Source organism: Geotrypetes seraphini, chromosome 8 (assembly GCF_902459505.1).
Source record: "Geotrypetes seraphini chromosome 8, aGeoSer1.1, whole genome shotgun sequence".
NCBI lineage: Eukaryota > Metazoa > Chordata > Amphibia > Gymnophiona > Dermophiidae > Geotrypetes > Geotrypetes seraphini.
This window is the reverse complement of record NC_047091.1, coordinates 95,293,474-95,315,161: the sequence shown is the minus strand read 5'-3', so window position 1 is coordinate 95,315,161 and position 21,688 is coordinate 95,293,474. Positions and strand designations below refer to the sequence as shown.

The 21,688-nt window shown below is 41.4% G+C and overlaps 1 protein-coding gene across 12 annotated transcripts in view; it reads left to right on the top strand.

Annotated features, from left to right (window-relative positions):
• EPS15L1 (epidermal growth factor receptor pathway substrate 15 like 1) overlaps positions 1-21,688 on the top strand; it is a 395,592-nt gene that overhangs the window by 351,356 nt on the left and 22,548 nt on the right. The window contains exon 24 of one of the 12 annotated variants that reach the window (XM_033956494.1): positions 4,934-8,144. The exons of the other annotated variants lie outside the window; for them this stretch is intronic. Coding sequence (XP_033812385.1) covers positions 4,934-4,953 — 20 coding nt within the window. The 3' untranslated portion in view covers positions 4,954-8,144. Of the gene's footprint in view, positions 1-4,933; positions 8,145-21,688 lie in introns of those variants that run through there. 12 annotated transcript variants of the gene reach the window in all.

Genomic DNA, 21,688 nt, shown 5'->3' with positions numbered 1-21,688 from the left:
TAATATGGCCAGGCGGGAGCAGGCCAGAAGGTAAGGCATATCATGGAGGGAGGGAGACAACAAAGGTAGGGGGGAATGATTTTATTTTTGAATTTAGTGATTGAATTATGTCAATTTTGAGAATTTACATCTGCTGTCAGTGTGCTATGTGTAGTTTAATTTTGTAGTTAACCATTATGTGTTGTTAATAAGATTATATTGTGTATCTGTGAAAAATGAATGGAAAAAATAGTGTTACAATTAGTACTATTATGGGGGCGGGGTCTGGGGTGGAGATTGGGTGGAGATGGGCAGAGTCTGGCACATGACTTAGTCCAGTGTTCTTCAACTGCCGGTCTGTGGGCTGATGCCGGTCCACAAAATAATTCTTTTATTTCTGTCGGTCCATAGGTGTAAAAAGGTTGAAGAACACTGACCTAAGTCACTTCGAACAAGTTTTGCCTAGGCAGTCTCGTTAAACTTTCGGTTATACTTGCAGTATGACTAAGTCTAGGCCAGCCCATGTCCTGCCCAAATCCCGCCTTCACCACACCTCCTAAAACGCCCCTTTCAGCTCTGGACTTACAGTGGTATTGAAAAGGCCTAAGCTGTTTTTAAATACGTCTAAAAGCCGTTTCATTTTTTTTTTTTTTTTAATAATTGTTTCCACCATTTTGTCTGGCACTGAAATCAGGCTTACCAATCTGTAATTTCCCGGATTTCCCCTGGAACCCTTTTTAAAAATCGGTATAACGTTGGCCACCCTCCAATCTTCAGGTACTACAGACTATTTTAGCGACAGGTTACAGATCACTAACAGCAGGTCAGCAATTTCATGTTTGAGTTCTTTTAGTACCCTGGGATGTATACCATCCTGTCCAGGTGATTATCACTTTTTAACTTGTTGATTTGGCTTAGTACATCTTCCAGATTCACTGAGGTTTCTTTCAGTTCCTCCGCATCATCACCCTTGAAAACCAGTTCTGGTTCAGGTAGTTCTGTTACATCATCTTCCGTAAAGACCGAAACAAAGAATTCATCTAGTCTCTCTATGGCCTTATCCTCCCTGAGCGCCCCTTTTGCTCCTTGATCATCCAACTGTCCTACGGATTCCCTCAAAGGTTTTCTGCTTCTGATGTACCTCAAAAAAATTGAGTTTTTGCCTCTTTTGCAAGTTTCTCTTCATATTCTTTCTTTGCTTTCTTTATCAATGCTTTACATCTAACTTGCCAGCACTTGTGTCTCTTATTTTCTTCATTTGGATCTTTTTTCCATTCTTTAAAGGAATGGTGTGTTTTGTTTTTTGTTGTTCTAATAGTCTCTTTCACTTCACCTTTTAACCATGCTGGCTCTCGTTTCCACCTTTGCTGATATGTGAAATACATCTGGTCTGGGCTTCCACAATGGTATTTTTAAATAACATCCATGCCTGGTTTACAGTGCTAACCTTTACAGCTGATCCTTTTAGCTCTTCTTTTTAGCCATTTTCTCCATTTTATTCTATTATAAGACCTATACTAAATCCAGCACTGGAGTCTCCTTCCATATCTAATAATTAAGTTTTAAAGTAATCAATCTTAGGCTCTGACTAGCTTACAAAATTGCCATGGAGAATGCTGCTGCTGAGATAGTACTTAATAATGATCTGGGTTTCCTTTCAAAATATAAACCATAAAATTATACTACTTTGTGACCTTCTGATCACACATCTGCCTCTCCATTTCTCACTTCCCACTGTCACTCTCCCTTGACACTAACATTGAAATGCTTTTATCTTTCAGTTATTTATTCTAATACAGTATTGTCATCTTTTGATCATATTGTCCTGGCCTAAGGAACAAAAGTTATGGTCTTCAAATGTTACTTAAAAAAAAAAAAAAAAAAGTCCAACAAAAAAATGTTTCTTCTTTTTTTTTAATTGTTTCTATTTACTACTTTTAAAGTGAACTGACATGATAGCCACACTTTTATCCAAGAGTATCACTTAAAAATTCATCAAATGTCATAAGAAGAAATTATCAGGATCCCTTTATCGATGTTTTTTCCCCTCAGTGAGCAAAATAATATAAAGCACATGCAGTGGAATGGAGTAGGCTACAGGGGCCAAGGCCCAACAACTAGTTTGTGCAATGCAGCATCAGCAATTAGAGAGCTTAGCGGCAGGGTTGGACATTGGTTTGTTTGATCCCTCCAACCAAAAATGTGTCGCATATAAAACATGACGTTCATTGCTCATACATGCATGGTATTTCATATTGTTGAAAAGTCAGTGCATTCCATTTGTGCTCAATTTGATAAAGCATCAATGATTTAATGCTTATAATCTTTGCTATTTCACTCACTTTTTTGTGTCCTTGAAACATCATTTGACTTCTTTGTACTTTTATTTACCAACTTTTAACTGGGTGATGATGATATTAATTCTTTTTCCAACCAATAAGACAGCATAAGAATTTGTTTGCTACTGAGATGATCAGATTGATATATTTCTGTAAGGCATGAAGAAAATTTATCTCAGCCGACATGTTTCGCAGGAACCGCTTTATCAAGGCTTCACCCCCTTTTGCTGTCAGCTTCCTCGAATACTCTATCTACTCTATCTATACTCTAGTATTCGAGGAAGCTGACAGCAAAAGGGGGTGAAGCCTTGATAAAGCGGTTCCCGCAAAACATGTCGGCTGAGACACCCTGCTTTATATAGACATCTACTAATAGAAATAACAGCATATAAAGCTAAGTAAACTATTTAAAACTACAAATTAAGCTCTTGATAAATGATAAAATAGTACATGCAGACCCAGTGACGATTTGCCACGTAAAGCTCAGAACAGTGATACGTTTGAGTTCTGAGTGGTGATGCTGAGGGTCTAAGAAGACTGTAAATAAAGGCTGCTATTTGAAACAAGGAAGAAGCTCCTCTCTATATATGTGCCACCTCTGCTAACACCTCATGCTGTCTATGAAGATATTTTAATTTGTATTGTTTGGGCATTGTAAGTAATATACTATCAAAACCTTAAAAAATATAGAGTGTATACCCAGAAAACAGATTAAGCATATTAGCAATTATATCAATAGAGATAACATTGGTTTCAAATAGTGAAGAAAAAAGACCTCAGATAGTAGTATACTATGCCATAAAGTGTTCCTTTATTTAATTATTTTTATCTCTATAATTTTCTGTCTGTATCCAGCTTTGCTTGACACAGTTTTGGATTAATTTCTTTAAAAAAAAGATGGTCAATAAATAAATTGTACTAATTTCTCTACTAAAAATAGTTCACATGTTTGTAGGCTTCATTTGAGAACATCAAAGTTGAATGACTCAATTCAGGGGTAATCCCATTCTAGTGGACTGGTGGTGGAAACAAGAGTGGATATTTTTGGCAGGGTGCAAAGCATAAGAAAGATCCATAGGAGATGTAGGTTGTCTTTGTAGATTACAGAGATTTCTTTCTTTGTGTCACTAAGAAGGAAGCATATGTTAGTGGTAATGGTCAGAAATGCTCACAAAAGGAGCTTTCAGGAAGTATGATGTGGTGAAAAGATAAACACCAACTAGAGGAAGTTTGATCCTTGAACATTTTAGAAATACTGTGAATGCTTCATCAAAACAGTAAGTAGAAAGGTTCAAAGATGTAGTTTGAAGGAGGGGTGGGGAGATAGCACTCCTCCCCTTGAATGCTGCAGGTGCTGGAACTGAATTGGCTCCTTCCACCACTGCCAATATGACTTCCCTATCTCTTTTCTCCATAAATTATACGGGCAAACTTTACCTAAGAGAAAAATGTTATGGTCTGTTACTGTGATGAGTCATGAATCCAAATGCTTGTCTGGATCCAATATTGTTCAGCCAAGAAGACAGAATTGCAAATGACTTGGTGACTGAGTGTAGGATTAAAAGATATGCCATTCCACAGTTTTGTTATCATTCAGGTTGTATCTATTATGTAAGGATGGAAGTTTGCCTCATTGCAGCAGGCTTGCAGAGCATTTATCATCAGTGAGGGTGAGATATAGTGCTCTTCTGGACTTGCAGGTGGATGATCTATGCACTTTCTTGGGTTTTTGGTAACTTAGCGATTGAGAGAGAGCATTTGAATCTGTATATCCTGGCTCACAAATGTGTGCTCATACTTTTATGATGAACTGCACCTCTGATGTGTGTAATAGAAACTAGAACATTTTGTTTAAGCAATCCCTTACTGAACTGTTCCATATAGAGAAAGAATGATTTGGTGATTAAAACACTGTTGTTTGTCATTAGCTGTAATCACATTTAATTTAAGACAGTACATTTGGCAAAACCAGAACTTTTGTATGTGGCAAAATGCTTAGTACATGAAGCCATGGAATATATGGAATGACTAAGGCTTAAATCATGCACTTCATGTTCAATTTAGTCTTAGTGTGGCTTGTGTATGGGTAGCTGAAGTAAAAGCATGCAAGAAGAATATAAAACTGCCATATTGTATCAGAAAATTCCATCTGATCCAGTATCCTGCAGAGAATATACTTCAGAAACAAGGTGTGCAAAGTGATCATCCCCTTTCATATCCTCCTAGTTTCCAAAGTCCTGGTTTAGAAATGCACTGCACTCATAATGATATCTTCAGCTATTATATTCAGCAGCCAGTGATCAAACTATCCTTCATACATTTTTCTAATCCCTTTTAGATCCTAATTTATTCTAAAGATCATTGTGGAAATGAGTTCCGCAGAATGCATATTGTTTAAAAGTAGTCATCTTTTGGTTTTAAACCTGATGCCAGATAGTTTCTTCAAATGCCCCTTCTTGTAATCTGCAATAGTTCTTAATAGTTCATTATTTAAATACTTCTGTTATATCTTCCCTCATTCATCTCTTTTTCAAGCTGAAGAGTCCTGTTCTTGATGAGTTCTTGTATGGAAGCTGTTTCAAGACCTGTGTGACCCTTCTCTTTACCTTTTCCAGGTCTATTCAACCCTTTCTAAGATGGAGGTTATGAGAACTGTATACAGTATTCAAGATGTGGACATACCATGACGGAATGGTGTTTTCTATTTTCTTTTCACTGCCTATTCACTCCTGACATTCTTTTTGCCTTTATGACTGCCACCACAGGTTGGAATGATGTCTTTGCAGAACCATCCACCCTAACTGAAAATGTGGAGCCATTTAGGGCCCTCATAATTTCCTGATAATACCCAGCAATAGAGAAATTCTCACTTGTGTGTTAGACTTTGAAGATCATAACAGGGGGAGAGGCTGAATACAACTGTAAAAGATTACCTGGCTGTAACAGAAAAGGAAGGAGAATGGAAAAGGAAGGTAGCCATTCCTTTGGGAATAAGCACAGTATAATCCAATCTCATCAAGTATTTTCATCATCCTGTGCAGCAAATCAGAGACTGTTATTTTGTTGAAGCATCATTGGCCGTGACTTGCTGTTTTTGCTCACTTTTGTGCTGGAAGCCTAGGGTTTTGCAGCCATACTATTCATAGTAATTGAAGCTGGAGACCAGTGACTTCAGTCTGCAAAGGGTTAAATAAAATATGAAACCCAGGTTTCTGAAGTGTTTCTGAATATTTTTCTCATCCTATGGACCTAGAATGCTTGCAGAAAAGACAGGTGCAATCGCTATTAATCGCCAGCAAATATACGCTACAACTGCCAAATTTACTGGTCTGCTGTTTTGCCTGAGTGAAGGAAATTTATTTATTTGATATTCTGCCTTTTGTTTTATTACCAAAGTGCTTTACAGCAAGTGAATTAAAGAATATTACAAAGTCACATATAGGTTTGATTTATAATATTATTAAACAGGTAGCTTGCGGTCCTGGATGCTGATTGAACTGCTTTTCCGATGTCGTACTGAAGTTGTGATGCACCTGAGGCGCATTGCTATGATATCTCAAAGCCTGAAAGTGAGCCAAATGAAATTGGTGATAGGACTAGGCTTAGCTATTGCAGGATTTCACAGAAGGTTGAGTCAGTCAGCCTTCAAGCTCAATAACAAACCACTCATTTTTGTAGTGCTATTCAGTTAAGTTTCAAGTTTTTATTAAAAGCAGGCATTGTACTAATAGATATAGGAAACAATCTTAGCGTATAGTGTTTACTGTACAAAACGGGGTTTCAAAAAAGGATTGGACAAATTCCTGAAAGATACGAGGATTGAGGGATACAGATAGAGGTAGAGATAGGTTATGAAAGGGGAGTGAAGGGTTTAGACAAGAATCACCTTACAGGTCATGGACCTGAAGGGCCGCTGCGGGAGCGGACTGTTGGGCGCGATGGACCTTTTGGTCTGACCCAGCGGAGGCAACTTCTTATGTTCTTATGTTCTTATCAAGACAAACAACACAGGTCAAAAAAAGACTTTGGGAATTTCAGTTACTCACACACAGTATTACCGGTATGTTAGACTGGTAGAGCAGACTTTATTTTGTCTCACAAGTAACACACTGCCAAAAACGCAGTCATTGTCAGTGTTATGCAAGCCTACCCTGCCCCCTCCCCCAAACACACGAACCTCTGCTCCAATATCATGATCTTCATACTGAACCATGCACAGGGACTAAGCCTACACTCGCATGACTAGGGTTGGACTTGTAAATGAAGACTTACTCCCCATGATTGCCACAATCTGAGAAGTGTTACTAGAGTGGAGTTGCCAGTAGGAGATGGTTTCAGAAGTCTGGAGCAGGGCTGCTTAGGGGACGGAGCAGAAAATGCTTACCATATTATTAGAAGGAGTAGTTGTAGACGTTGGTGGCAGGATTCTGGAGTGGATGGAGGGTCAGAAAATTTGCTGCCTCCAATTTTTTGTCACCTTATGCACAACTTGGTAGACCTGAATGTAAATCCAGGCCTGCATCTTAGTGCCTCGGCTTGTTGAACTTCACTCAGAGATCGGTATCTTTTTAACAAGCAGCTAAAAAAATTTTGAAAACATTTAACCCAATAAAGGCAACATAACAAAGATGTATACCTGTAAAATAGGCACCTAGAAATGTCCCAGTAGCAAATGAACGCTCTCACAAATTTATACATGCTCTGAGGCAGTTGCAAATATCTGTTTGTTTTATAAAATAATCTGTATAATTAGCACAAACCCTCCTAAGTAAGAATTTTTAAATTATTTTTGATTGGACCATCAGATAATGGGCTCAAATTGCCTATAGTTTCAAAAAGCAATGGCTTCACTCCCAATTGTCACAAGTCCTTTTAATATATTTTTCCTTTTTATTCTTTTCAAACTTATTCAATTTCCAAATAGCATTTAGTCATATTTCCTAAACTGCATCAGCATAGAGATTCCTAAAAATAAAAACTTAGTCACTGTCCAACCTGTGGTAAAACAAAATACAGTAATCTCTTTACAGAGCAAATACTGTACTTAAATAATTAGCATATCACTTCTTGCACACAGATTTTTCCAGTTTAATAGCTGATCCCTCCCATCTATCAGCTCAGACCAATGTCATCCATTCTATTTGTTCATTCAGTCCTCCAGGGGCTATGGTATCCAGCTGGAATATCCACCGCTGCTCTGTATTAAGTTGAGTGCTTCTTTGATTACTACATTGTGCACCAAAACAACTGACCAAAACAATTATCTTTGATTCCACGATTTTCACCCTTTCCGTTTGACAAATTTTACCGATTACCGTATATACTTGATTATAAATCAAATTAATCTTTTCCCCCAATAAAGGGAGCAAAAGGTTCACTTGAATATAAACTGGGGGGGGGGGGGTTATATTCAATTGCCCTGCCTTGCATCCAGCCCTCTTTCCTTCCTTCCCATCTCTGTACCCAGCCTTCGATGCCCACTGCCCTGGTGGTCTAGCAGTGAGCCGGGACAGGAGCAATCCTTCCTGCATCCTGTCCCAGCCAGCTATTAACCACCCCACCTCCCGGACCCATTGCAGGCCTCCGGATTTCTCTCCAACATACCTGTTGAACCATGATGGTCTAGCATTGAAGCGGGGCAGGAGTGATTTTTCTTCGCTCCTGCTCCCTGCGGAGCAGCAGTCGGAAATGGCTGTGCAAATTCCCAGGGCATTCTCAAAAGACCATGAAAACTCGCAAAACTGCCCTGAGAACTTGCACAGCCATTTCTGATGCGGCTCCACACGGAGCAGGGGCGAAGAAAAATCGCTCCTACCTCTCTTCACTGCTAGACCACCAGGGTTCAAAAGATATGTTGTAGAGGGGTCTAGGAGGTGGGAGGGAAGCGGGGTGGTTAACAGTTGGCTGGGACAGGACACCAGTAGGTTCATTCTTGTCCTGGCTCACCACTGCACCACCATGGCTTAAGACAGGCCCATGGAAGGCCTGCAACAGAACCAGGAGGCAGGAGAGAAGTGATGTAGTTAACGGCTGGCCAAGGCGTGAGAAGGAATGCTCCTGTCCTAGCTCACCGTTGGACCACCTGAGCTTAAAGGAAGCCTATTGGAGGCCTGGAACGTGTGGGGGCGGGGGAATGCTCAGACTTGGGGACCCAAATATAAACCACGACCTCCATTTTTGGGCCATTTTTGGCCCAAAAATCTCAGTTTATATTCGAGTATATACAGTAGTCAATTTCTGCATATTAGAATATTGTGTACTGCTGATAAAGAATTTAAAACTCAAGCTTTAATTTTGAAGCAACAATTTCTTCAACAGGGTTTTCCAGAACAAGTAGTGAAACAAACATACTTATGAGCATGATATGTGTAATGATCTCTTTTGTTGTAATATAAACAGAAGCAAGATGTCTTGATGTTTATTATATACCAAGTTTATTTAACATTTGATTCACTGCATTGGCAGAAGCATCTATGCAGTTTGCATTTCATTATTGTAATATAGTATTTAAAATGAGAATAAAATCTGGAAAGATTTTGAATATTATACGCAGGCATTAAAGTGTTTTGAAATTCGTTCCTGTTTCTTCTCAATAACCTGTGATTGCCTTTCAACGATCTAAGAATGTTGGAGAAATGGTCTGTAATTACAGTATGTCCCTAAATTGAGAGGAAGAATAGAGAAAAGGTATCCATTTAGACTGTGGGTGCTATCAATGGGGTGAATTAGCCATGACGAGTATTGAAAAGAAGGATCCAAATTTGGGACATATTTACTTAACTAATTACAATACTTTCTGTGATATCCAGATGACTGTGTATTTGATACAGTGCCATTGTGGCTTATGTTAATGTAGCCAGAACCTCTTATGCAGTAAAACTGAGATTGACAGAACATAAGTGCTACATTAGTCACACATTGGTTGGAATATAAATATGTTTTGATGGCTCTCCATTGGAGAATTTTGGAAGTTGTAGTAATGGGATAGGAAGGTGGGGATTTGGTTAGATATCTCAATTACAAAGAGCAATATCTGGATACCATACCTCCTAGAGGACTGAGTCCTAGATTTTCAAAAAAAGTGTCAAAAACCCCCCAACCGGCTGCTATCGCAGCCATTATAGTAGCAATTTTTAAAAAGCGAGTCATTCTCCAAAAAATGCTCATGTAAATGAAGTTGGCAGAGAATAGCGAAGACTCGCTAAATTAGCATGTGCCCGTCGCTAGTTACAGTGATGGGCACATGTGCAGAATAAACAGGGGGGGGGAGGAACACAACAACAGCAGGAGAGATGCCCAGTATCTCCCACCCAAACGACACACCCCCCCGGCAGCGAGACAGATGCCCAATGTCTCCCGCCAACAACCAACCCTGCTCAGCAGCGGGAGAGTTGCCATGCTCTCCTGCCACCATGCAAAATCCCCCCAGTGCCTCCAATGACCCCCACCCTCTCCCCCTTACCTTATTTTCAGATGGCTGGCCAGAGGGATGCCTACTCCCAAAGGTCAGCAGGCCTGCCTCTTCAAAATGGTGGGCCTTCCCTTCCACGGTGCATCCTGAGATACATCGGGGAGGGGCCTGAGGCTCTGATTGGCCCAGGTTATTTAAGGCCCATCCTATGTATGGGGCCTTGTGCGTCTGGGCCAATCAGAGCCCCGGTTGTATCCAGAGAGAGGCCTAAGTCTCTGATTGGCACAAACGCTTAAGCCCCTACCCATAGCAGGGGACTTTAGAAACTTTTTCAATCGTGCTGTCCCTTTTCAGATAAGTCCCTTTTCAGATAAGTTTGTGCAATCACAAATATAAAAGTTTTTTGGAATAAAAGGCAGCTGTTATATGGCTGTAATGCAAACAGATTGAAAGTTTATACTATTATTCATCAGGTCGGGACTGGAGGTTTTTGAGCCAGTGAGGTTTCTACCCTTTCTAGTATGTCTGCTTAACAGCAGCAGCATACGGGGTTCTGAGGCTCTTTTCCTCCTGCAGTAAAACTGTAAGCAGACCACAATAGAGAAGATTCTCCACTTTTCAGGAATATAAATATAATGAAAAGCATTCCAGGGAGGTATTGATAGAACCTAGTTCAAATCCCATTGCAGCTCCTTGTGATCCTAGGTAAGTCCCTTAATCCTCCACTGTCTCAATTACAAACTTAGATTGAGAGCCCTGATGGGACAGAAAAAGACCCACTGTACCTGAATGTACACCACTTCAAAGGCTTGCAGGTACCATAATTTGATTGTGAGCCCACCAGAACAGATAGGGAGAGTACCTGATCACTATTCAATTTAAACTGATTAGGATCTCCCTAGGATACATAAGTATTTAATACACATAATATATCTAGACAGGTTTTTTTATTTAAATATACTGTATTTTTATTAAATAACACAAATCTTAACACTATATTATACATTAAACATAAATGAATCCATATTGCACTTCCAGTTACTAAAATCTGTGTTATCCCACAATACAATGGAAGAAAACCTGGAGCTTGTACTCAGTCCATTCACAAGCCTTTTCTGATGAAAATAAAGCCGTTCCACATCATTTCTCAATTATTTCATTTCTCCAGTATTCTCCAATGTTCCAACAAGCATATATTGATTCTTAGACAAAGCTGTTATAATGCCTTCTCTCTCCAATTCAGACTGTGTCTAGCCAGCCCAACGTAGCACCACGTTGATTCAACTGTTTGTATCCTGTCTGAGGGGAGAATGGGCTTGTGTACCCATGCAGTTGCTAATCTGTAATGAAATGAAGCAGTAAAAAAGTTGAAAACCTGCTACAGTTTCAGCTCCTGAAGACGCTGTAATAGCTACGTCAGGCTGTAATAGCTACGTCGGGCTGGCTGGACACAGTCTGAATTGGAACATTGTTGGAACATTGGAGAATACTGGAGAAATGAAATAATACACCCAGACTCTGATGTGGAACAGCTTTATTTTCATCAGAAAAGGCTTGTGAATGGGCTGAGTACAAGCTCCAGGTTTTCTTCTACTGTATTGTGAGATAATACAGATTTTAGTAACTGGAAGTGCAATATGGATTCATTTATGTTTTATGTATAATATAGTGTTAAGATCTGTGTTATTTAATAAAAATACAGTATAATTTAAAAACCTGTCTAGTTATATGTATTAAATAATTTTTGAGATAGGTAATTTGTTTAATTGTACCCTACTTTGTAGTATTAGGATATATAAGTGGTATATATATAAATAAATAATTTTTTTAAAATAATAAGAAATAACATAAAATAAATATCACAGCACTACCTGTGTTCTGCTCACAGTGAGGGGCATAATAAAAAAATACACCCAAGTCCGTTTTGGGCCTAAGTTGCTAGTCGCCCAAAGTCAAACATGCAAAAAGTCCATTCTTGAAAAATGCGTCGAAACTATTTCTTTTTTTCAAGAATCAACTACTTATACGTCCCAAGTCACCTATCTTTAAACTCCATTCTTGTCCCAAAATTCGTGCAAGTCAAAAGCATCTTGAACAAGACCTTTTGGATGTGGGTGGGGTCAGCAAAGTGATGGACTGGAAACCCAGACATGGCAACAGAGTAGTGAGGCACCTTACATGGCACTGCTACGAACTTCACAAAAAGGGTGCCACATAAACATCTCACCACAACTCCCTTATAGGTCATGGTGAGCCCCTCAAAACACCCTCAAAACCTACTAGACCCACATGTCTACCACCCAAATAGCATGTTTGGCTGCAGGAGGCACCTATATGGCAGTACAATAGGGTTTTGGGGGGTGCACATGTTTCACCATGAATGCAGTGGTTAGAGTGGCTTATGGTCCTGGGTCCTCCTCTCTGGGGTTCACTAGCCCACCCCACAGACTACTTAAGCCACCTCTGTGCAGCTCTACTAGGCTTTCCTATGCTAGGTGCTGATGTTCTGGAGGCAAGTATGTACGTTTTTATTCTGATTTTTATGGTATGGGGGGTCAGTGATCACTGGGGCAGTGTATGGGGGTCTGTACTTTGTCCCTGTAGTGGTTATCTGGTCTCTTTTGATACCTTCTGGGCACTTATACCTGTTTTTAGATTGCCTAATTCACTACATACAAATTTTGTCTTGGCAGTCTCATTATACTTTCAGTATGACTAATGGCTCCTTTTATCAAGCTGCACTAACGGGGTTAGCGCGTCGGACATATCACGCACTAACCCCCGCGGCCGGCTGAAAAACTAACACCTGCTCAATGCCCCTATCGCAGCTTGATAAAAGAACCCCTAAGTCTAGGTCAGCCCACGTCCCGCCCTCACCATTCCTCCTAAAATGTCCCTTTCAGCTCTGGGCGTGCAGCGGCACTGAAAAGGCCTAAGCTGTTTTTAGATATGTTTAAAACCCATTTTGATTATCGGCACTTGTCTTTTTGATCATCCAAGTGCCAATTTAGGCAGGATTTTAGACGTATTTCCGTTTTGATTATGAGCCCCATAGTGTCCCCGGGAGCACTCGTACATATTTCATTTAAAGGTACATTCTCATTTTTTGTGTACTTTTTACACACACATTTATGTATTCTATTTTGATTTATTTTATTTATTGAGATTTAACTGCCTTTATAAAGATATTCACCCAAGGTGGTGTACATAAACAACTTAGGGGCCTTTTACTAAACCACTGTAAAATATGTAGTTACTATAGCTAAAATGGGAATATACTGCATGGTATTTGCAAATTTTATATATTAACCAGTGTGGCCAGAACCAACATTTTCAAATTCTGGTCTTGTGTTAAAGCCTCAATTAACTGCAGCCAGGTCACCATGTGCTAAATAGGAGGTGGTAAGTGCGTCTGCATTAAATACAGTATATGCATTAGCTAATGTGTTGTAAGTTTAATTTGCTAGCAGTCTAAAGCTTCAGTTCCTCATTACACATAGATTTTTTGTCTAGAGTATTGAGTATTATTCTTGATTCATCACTTTCATTTCACGAACAGATAAATTTGACAAAAAAGTGTTTTTTTAGACATTTTTAGTCATTTTTAGTCATAGTTTTTTAGAACATTTTTCAGTATTGGTACAATCTACCCAGCTAGACTGTTGTAATTCAGTCTATTTAGGCATTAAGCAGGGCAGTCTAAAACGACTTCAGCTGATATAAAATACGGCAGCTAAGCTTATATTCGGGAAGCAAAAGCACGATCATGTTTCTCCTTTGTTGAGAAAGCTTCACTGGCTTCCAGTCTGCTTCAGGATTCAATTTAAATGAGCATGCATTATCTTTAAGCTTCTCTATGGAATATTTGATCCTCTAGTTTCCTTATATTGGAACCCCTTCAGATCTTGCCATTTGAGGAATACACAGAGATATAAACTATCTTTCCCTTCTTTTAAGGGTTTTAAATCTATAGGAAAGCTTAGTCAATCTTTTGCCTTCAAGCCGGTAGAGATGTGGAATGGACTTCCTGACTCCATTAGATTGATAGGCCAGCTACAACAATTTCGTAAAGCCCTGAAAACTGTGCTGTTTACACAACATTTAAATGGCGATAATCCAGCTTTTTTTTCTTTTATGCTCTCTTTCTTATGTGCTCTAGTCTTAATTATATGTGAACCAAGTCAAGCTCTGTTGAGAGATGACCCGGTATATAAATTGAAGACTAGATTAGATTTAATGTGTTTACTGAACTGTAACTGCTGCTCAGATACTGTAAAGTCCCTTAACATGACTCTTCTTTAGTAGGTAGAGAGAACAAGAGGGCACTCTAAAGTTAAAAGGGGATAGATTCCGTACAAATGTAAGGAAATTCTTCTTCACCCAAAGAGTGGTAGAGAGCTGGAATGCTCTTCCGGAGTCTGTTATAAGGGAAAATACCCTCCAGGGATTCAAGACAAGGTTGGACAAGTTCCTGATGAACCAGAATGAACGCAGGTAGGGCTGGTCTCGGTTAGGGCACAGGTCTTTGACCTGGGGGGGGGCCGCCGCGTGAGCGAACTGCTGTGCGCGATGGACCACTGGTCTGACCCAGCAGCGGCAATTCTTATGTTCTTAGTCATAACTCTATAATCTTAAATTATAGAATTATGATTGAAGAAATAAAAGATTAATTTTATATGTTAAGATTAAGGTAGGGAGGATGGGTTCAAGTCAGTGATGTCAATAGGAATAAGAGAAAATAATTGTCTTTCTCTTTGAAAGAACCCTGAATGGGTAAAACTCCATAATCTGAGGCTTGTTCCCGTTTATAGGATAAAAGAAAGAAGAAAAAAAGTTAAATAATCACCTTCAGTGTCATTTTGGCTTATACCGATGGTTTTGTAAATTATATTCAATTGATAGGTAACCATCAGGTTTTCTTTATTTATTGTTGTATAGCATCTGCTTTAGTAGTTACCATATGTTAAGCGGTAAACGCAGTTTAATAAAAGGGCCCTTTAGTGTGTTAACAATAGTAAATGATCAAATGTAAACATAAAATACAATCAATGAGGTAAACTTAGAAATAGACAAATTAAATCCTAATAATAGCAAAGGCATGATATTATTTCAGAAATAAAGGCCCAAATTAAAAACATAACTTCAAACACAGTCTCTGTATTGTAACACTTTTACAGAAGCTCATATGTTGTAACACCATTAGAAAGCTCATATAAACCTCTCTGAATTGACTCTCTGAATTGAAAGCGGTCTCACAGTCAAATACATAGTGAGCACGGCTTGTTTTCCATAATATTTGGCCCTGATGCAGTGGTTGGAATCTTTGCCCACGAAATGTTGGACACGTTGGCTTTTCTGTAATACAAGCGCTGACTCAAGATAAGTAGGCTTTCTAAATAAGAAATGTTGCCTAACTATTACGGTAATAAGAATTTCTAAATAAGAAATGTTGCTTAACTATCAACATATAATAAGAATTAACCTTTGGAGTTAAATGAATGAATGCAGTTTCATGAAGTTTACAAGAGTGTAATGAAAGGAATGGGAACTAATTACAGCATTTTTATATAATGAAAAATTATTTTAAAAATGACCTTAAATAAAAATCACTAATTTATATTAGTTTTAGTCTTTTGATAAATAAAGTAAAATAATAGGAGTGAAGGAGTGAAGCCAATGATTGGAGAATAAGGAGCAATAAACAACTACGCTGAATACCCCAGTCATTGAATTTGACTACGCGTAGGCTCCATTACTGAGGCTTACTCCTGTTAGTAAAATAGAACTTTCATACACATTCTAGCTTAAGTGGGAATTATTGTTTGATATTATTGTATGAAGTTTTTCCACTTGGGAATTTCTTTTTTAGTAGGTTATAGGAATAGTCAGGGACCACAGCACAGGTGATAGACCTGAAGGGCCGCTGCGGGAGCGGACCGCTGGGCAGGATGGACCTCTGGTCTGACCCGGCGGAGGCAAATTCTTATGTTCTTAAGTAGGAACAGTGAAATAGCTCTGAATGCTGAATAGCACTGAATGTTGACCATACCTGCATAACTGCTGGGTACTGCTGCTGACCCAGATTTTCATTGTAAATGCCTGGACATGTCCTGGTATTAAATATCTGGGTATAACTTAGCTGTCAGGGGCATAGCTACCATTGAGTGAGCCCGACATAATGGCCAGGGCTGCCTGCAGCTGAACCCACCCCCATCCACCTCCCAGCACTGGTTCTCTAGACATGTGTTGGTCATTGGAAGAGGCAGCTCAGAGCACAAACTGCTTGTGAGCTGGTTCCACCAGGGTCTTCCCTGTGCCATGTCCTGCCTTTATGATGCAATTTCCTATGGGCAGGATGTGATGCAGGGAAGGCCTTGGTGGGACTGGCTTGCAGGCAGCCTGTGTTCAGAGCTGCCTCGGCCAATGACCACCACAGGTCTGGAGGACCAGCAAGAGTGGACACACAGGGAGAGGAGGGGAGGTGGTGGATCTGCAAGGGGGTAGAGGAGAAATAATGGACTTGAGGGAAGGGAAAGATAAGAGAGAGAGTGAGAGACCTAGAAGAAGAAGGAGGAAAGGAGAGATGATGGACATGGGAGGGAGGGGAAAAGAGAGAGCATGACTTGGAGCAAAGAAGGGGAAGAAATACTGGGCCCAGGGAGGGGGAAATAGAGGGACGAGAGAAACAGACCTGGAACAAAGAGGGAGGGAGAACAGATGGCTGCACTTGGAGTGTAGGGGAAAGCAGAGGGAAGAAAGAGAAGGGAAAAGTTGTGGACCAATGGAGGGGAGCGGGGAGAGATGCCAGTCTCCTGAAAGAGGTGGGGGAGACAGGGACTGTGTCTTAATTCAAGAAGGCGTGGGATAGGCACGTTGGATATCTTAGAGAGAGGAAGAGATAATAGTTACTGCAGATGGGCAGAATAGATGGGCCATTTGGCCTTTATCTGCCATCATGTTTTTATGTTTCTAAACCGCAAGAGCTCATATCTAAGGTCTTCTCGGTGTTGAAGTTTAAGGAGGCTTCTAAGGAATATAATAAAGCCTTACTGGGTCAGACCAATGGTCCATCTAGCCCAGCGGACTCAAACTCACGGCCCACGGGCCGCATGTGGCTCTCCAGGTTTTATGGAGAGGCACTGCAGGGACTTCAGGGACCAGACGGACTCCACCTGACCAGAAGAGGTAAGAACGTCTTCGGACGTCGACTAGCCCGCCTACTTCGAAGGGCTTTAAACTAGGTAAGTTGGGGGAGGGTATCCGTTCATTCTCTGGAGCAGTAAGTAACTATCCTGAGGAGGTGAGTCGCCACTCTGAGTCTGAGGTAAGTGCACACACTGTAAACAATACATCGGGGGTCACACTAACTCAGGCGGGAAACTCTATACAGGGACTTAGCAAACATAAGGTATGGAGAGCTATGTACGTCAATGCACACAGTTTGGGCAATAAAATTCTAGATTTAGAGACGGAAATAATGAACGCCGACCTAGACGTAGTGGCGATATCCGAAACTTGGTTCACGGACTCACACGGGTGGGATATGGTTATACCGGGTTACAACTTACTCCGTCGAGACAGGGAAGGCAAGTTAGGAGGAGGGGTAGCTCTATACACTAGAGAAGACATCAAAACTACCATAATCACAGATGTTAAGTATACCGGGGAATCCCTCTGGGTGAACCTGGCTAGAGGAAATGAAAAATGCCTGTATCTTGGTGTGATTTACAGACCTCCGAGACAACAGGTAGAAAAGGATATGGAATTAATCGAGGACATTGAAAACATCACCTTGCGTGGGGACACAGTACTGTTAGGGGATTTTAATATGCCCGATACAGATTGGAATGCACTTACCGCACAAACTAGCGGCAGTAGAAGGTTGTTAACCTCCATAAAGGGTGCACAGCTCAAACAATTGGTATTGGAGCCCACTAGGGACCAGGCGTTACTAGACCTGGTACTCACCAACGGAGACAGCGTATCAGAAGTTTCGGTAGGTGATACGCTGGCCTCCAGCGACCATAACATGGTTTGGTTCAACCTTCGGAAGGGTTTCTCCAGATCGACCACAACAACAAAGGTCCTAAATTTTCGTGGCACTGACTTCAAACGCATGGGAGACTTCGTCCATCGGGCACTGCAAGACCATGCCGAAACCAATAATGTAGAGGCCATGTGGGCAAACCTGAAATCTACCCTACATGAAGCAATAAATCGCTATATAAAAACAACAAGCAAACGACGGAGGAATAACAGACCCCAGTGGTTCACTACAGAAATCTCGGACCTCGTTAAGAAAAAGAAAAAAGCATTTGTTTCCTACAAACATTCAGGAAGAGGAGCAGCAAAAGAAGACTATCTGGCCAAGTCCAAAGCTGTCAAAACGGCAGTCAGAGAGGCCAAGCTTCAGATAGAAGAGAATCTAGCAAAGGACATTAAGAAAAGGGATAAATCCTTTTTCAGGTACATCAATGATAGGAAAAGAAACACAAATGGGATAGTACGCCTTAGGAAAGCAGACGGGACTTATGCAGAATCAGATTCCGATAAAGCCGAACTACTAAACGAATACTTCTGCTCAGTCTTTACCTGCGAGGCGCCAGGGTCCGGTCCACAGTTGCAAGCAAGGCATAGCTCAGATGACCCGTTCTGGAATTTCGAGTTTACACCCAGCAGCGTCTACTGCGAACTATCAAGACTCAAAGTGAACAAAGCCATGGGACCGGACAATCTACACCCCAGGGTGCTTAGAGAGCTGTGTGATGTCCTGGCAGAGCCATTGTCTGTGATCTTCAATCTTTCCTTGAAGGCGGGAAAAATCCCCTTGGACTGGAAAACAGCCAATGTAATCCCACTCCACAAAAAGGGCTGCAGGACAGAGGCTGAAAATTACAGACCGGTGAGTCTCACATCCATAGTGAGTAAACTCATGGAAACACTAATTAAGCATAAATTAGATACAATCCTAGACGAGAAGAATCTACGGGATCCCCGCCAACATGGATTTACCAGAGGCAGGTCCTGCCAATCCAATCTGATTAGTTTCTTTGACTGGATAACAAGGAAACTGGATGTGGGTGAGTCCCTGGACGTCGTTTACTTGGACTTTAGTAAAGCTTTTGATAGCGTTCCGCACCGCAGACTATTGAACAAGATGAAATCAATGGGACTGGGAGAGACGTTAACTACATGGGTCGGTGATTGGCTAAACAGTAGACTTCAGAGAGTGGTGGTAAATGGTGCCCCTTCAAAAACGTCGGAGGTGATCAGTGGAGTGCCTCAGGGCTCGGTCTTGGGCCCGATCCTCTTCAACATATTTGTGGGAGATCTGACTCAGGGGCTTCAGGGTAAAATCACATTATTCGCCGATGACGCCAAACTATGCAACATAGTAAGTGAGAACACTTTACCAGACAGTATGACGCAGGACCTACTTCTATTGGAACATTGGTCCTCGACTTGGCAGCTAAACTTCAATGCTAAAAAATGTAAGGTCATGCACCTCGGCAGCAGGAATCCATGCAAAACTTACACACTAAATGGTGAAACCTTAGTTAGGACCAAGGCGGAACGTGATTTGGGGGTGATCATTAGCGAAGACATGAAGACTGCCAATCAAGTGGAGAAGGCTTCATCAAAGGCAAGACAAATGATGGGATGCATCCGAAGAAGTTTTATCAGCCGGAAGCCCGAAGTTATAATGCCATTGTACAGATCCATGGTGAGGCCTCATCTGGAGTATTGTGTACAATTCTGGAGGCCACATTACCAAAAGGATGTGCTGAGAGTTGAGTCGGTTCAAAGAATGGCCACCAAAATGGTCTCGGGACTCAAAGACCTCCCGTATGAAGAAAGGCTGAATAAATTGCAGCTATATTCACTTGAAGAACGTAGAGAGAGAGGAGACATGATAGAGACGTTTAAATATATCACCGGCCGTATTGAGGTGGAGGATGATATCTTCTTTTTTAAAGGCCCCTCTGCCACAAGAGGCCATTCGCTGAAAATCAGGGGTGGGAAATTTCATGGCGACACCAGGAAGTTCTTCTTCACCGAAAGGGTGGTCGATCGTTGGAATGAACTTCCACCTCAGGTGATTCAGGCCAGCAGCGTGAAGGATTTTAAAAGGAAATGGGATACACATGTGGGATCTCTAGGGGGGTAAATTCAAGGGGGTAGGGTTGTTGGAGTGGGCAGACTTGATGGGCTGTGGCCCTTTTCTGCCGTCATCTTCTATGTTTCTATGTTTCTATTTGCGGCTCGTGGTCTGGAGGCGATCATTCTCTTCCTTTTGGAGCAGCAGCCGGCTCATTCGTTAAAAGCCGCGGGTTGGCGGCTCTTTGCGCTATCCATTCCTGCATCGGAAGCCTCTCTGATGTCACAACATCAGAGAGGCTTCAGACGCAGGCACGGATCTCGCAAGGAGCCGCCACCCACAGCTTTGAACGAACGAGCCGGCCAGACACACTGCTGCTCCAGTGGCGTACCAAAGGGGGGGGGGGGCGGTCCACTGTTCTCCCTAGAGTGCGGCTCGCGGCTCGTCTAGAGAAGTGGTGCCCAACCTGCTTCCCTTCCCATTGCTGCCATCGGGGATCAGGCCGGCACCGTGTTCTTTGATCTCCCTGCTTCTCTTCCCTGCGGGGCCGACCAACTCTCGTGGCCCGACGTCGAGAGGACGTTCTGGCTAGCCAATCGCTGCCTGGCTGCCCGGAACGTCCTTTCCGATGTTAGAATTGATGTCGGGCAGCGAGAGTTGGTCGGCCCCGTGCAGAAGAGAAGCAGGGAGATCTCGGCCTGTTCCCGATAGCGGCAGTAGCCTATTCCGTGGCGGCGGTGGCATGGGGGAGGGCAGGAAGGAAGGAAGAAAGAAGGTGGGGTGGGGACAGGGAGCCAGAAAAAAAAGCAAAAAATGGGGCACGGAGGAAGGAAGGAAGAAAGAAAGAAGGAGGAGGGACAGGGAACCAGAAACAAAGCAAAAAACGGGGCACGGAATCAGAGAAAGACAGACAAAGAGAAAGAAAAAGTTGGCGGAGGGAATGAGGTCTGGAGGAGAGGAAGCATACAGGAGGCTGAAAGAAGGGAAGAAGTATTGGATGCACAGTCAGAAGAATAAAGTGCAACCAGAGACTGATGAAATTACCAAAGGTAGGAAAATGATTTTATTTTCAATTTAGTGATTGAAATGTGCCAGTTTTGAGAAAGAAAAGATATTGAACTTTAAATGTGAGTGCTGCAGAAAAAAATAGAGTACTTGGAGGGCCGCAGAAAAAATAGTTAATATCTTATTAAAGAAATGACAATTTTGCATGAGGTAAAACTCTTTATAGTTTATATATCTTTCCTTTTAACTGTTAAAGTACCTGACAAATGCCCAAATAGCAGCAACATTCCATGCTACCAATCCAGGGCAAGCAGGGCAATAACAGACTATGGACTTTTCCTCCAGGAAATTGTCCAAAATTTTCTTAAAATCAGCTATGATAACCGCTCTTACTATAACCTCTGGCAATGCATTCCAGAGCTTAACTATTCTCTGAGCGATAAAATATTTCCTCCTATTGGTTTTCCCTGTAACTTCATCAAGTGTTCCCTAGTCTCTGTAATTTTAGACGGAGTAAAAAATCGATCCACTTGTACCTATTCTATGTCACGCAGGATTTTGTAGACTTCAATCATGTCTCCCCTCAGTTGTCTCTTTTACAAGCTGAAGAGCCCTAACCATTTATTCTTTCCTCATATGAGAGGAGTTCCATCCCCTTTATCATTTTGGTCGTTCTTCTTTGACCCTTTTCTAGTTCCGCTATATCTTTCTTGAGATAAGGCAACCAGAATTTAATGCAGTACCCCAAATGAGGTCGCACCATGGAGCGATACAGAGGCATTATGACATTCTTAGTCTTGTTAACCATCCCTTTTTTAATAATTCCTAGCATCTGTTTTGCTTTTTTGGCTGCCA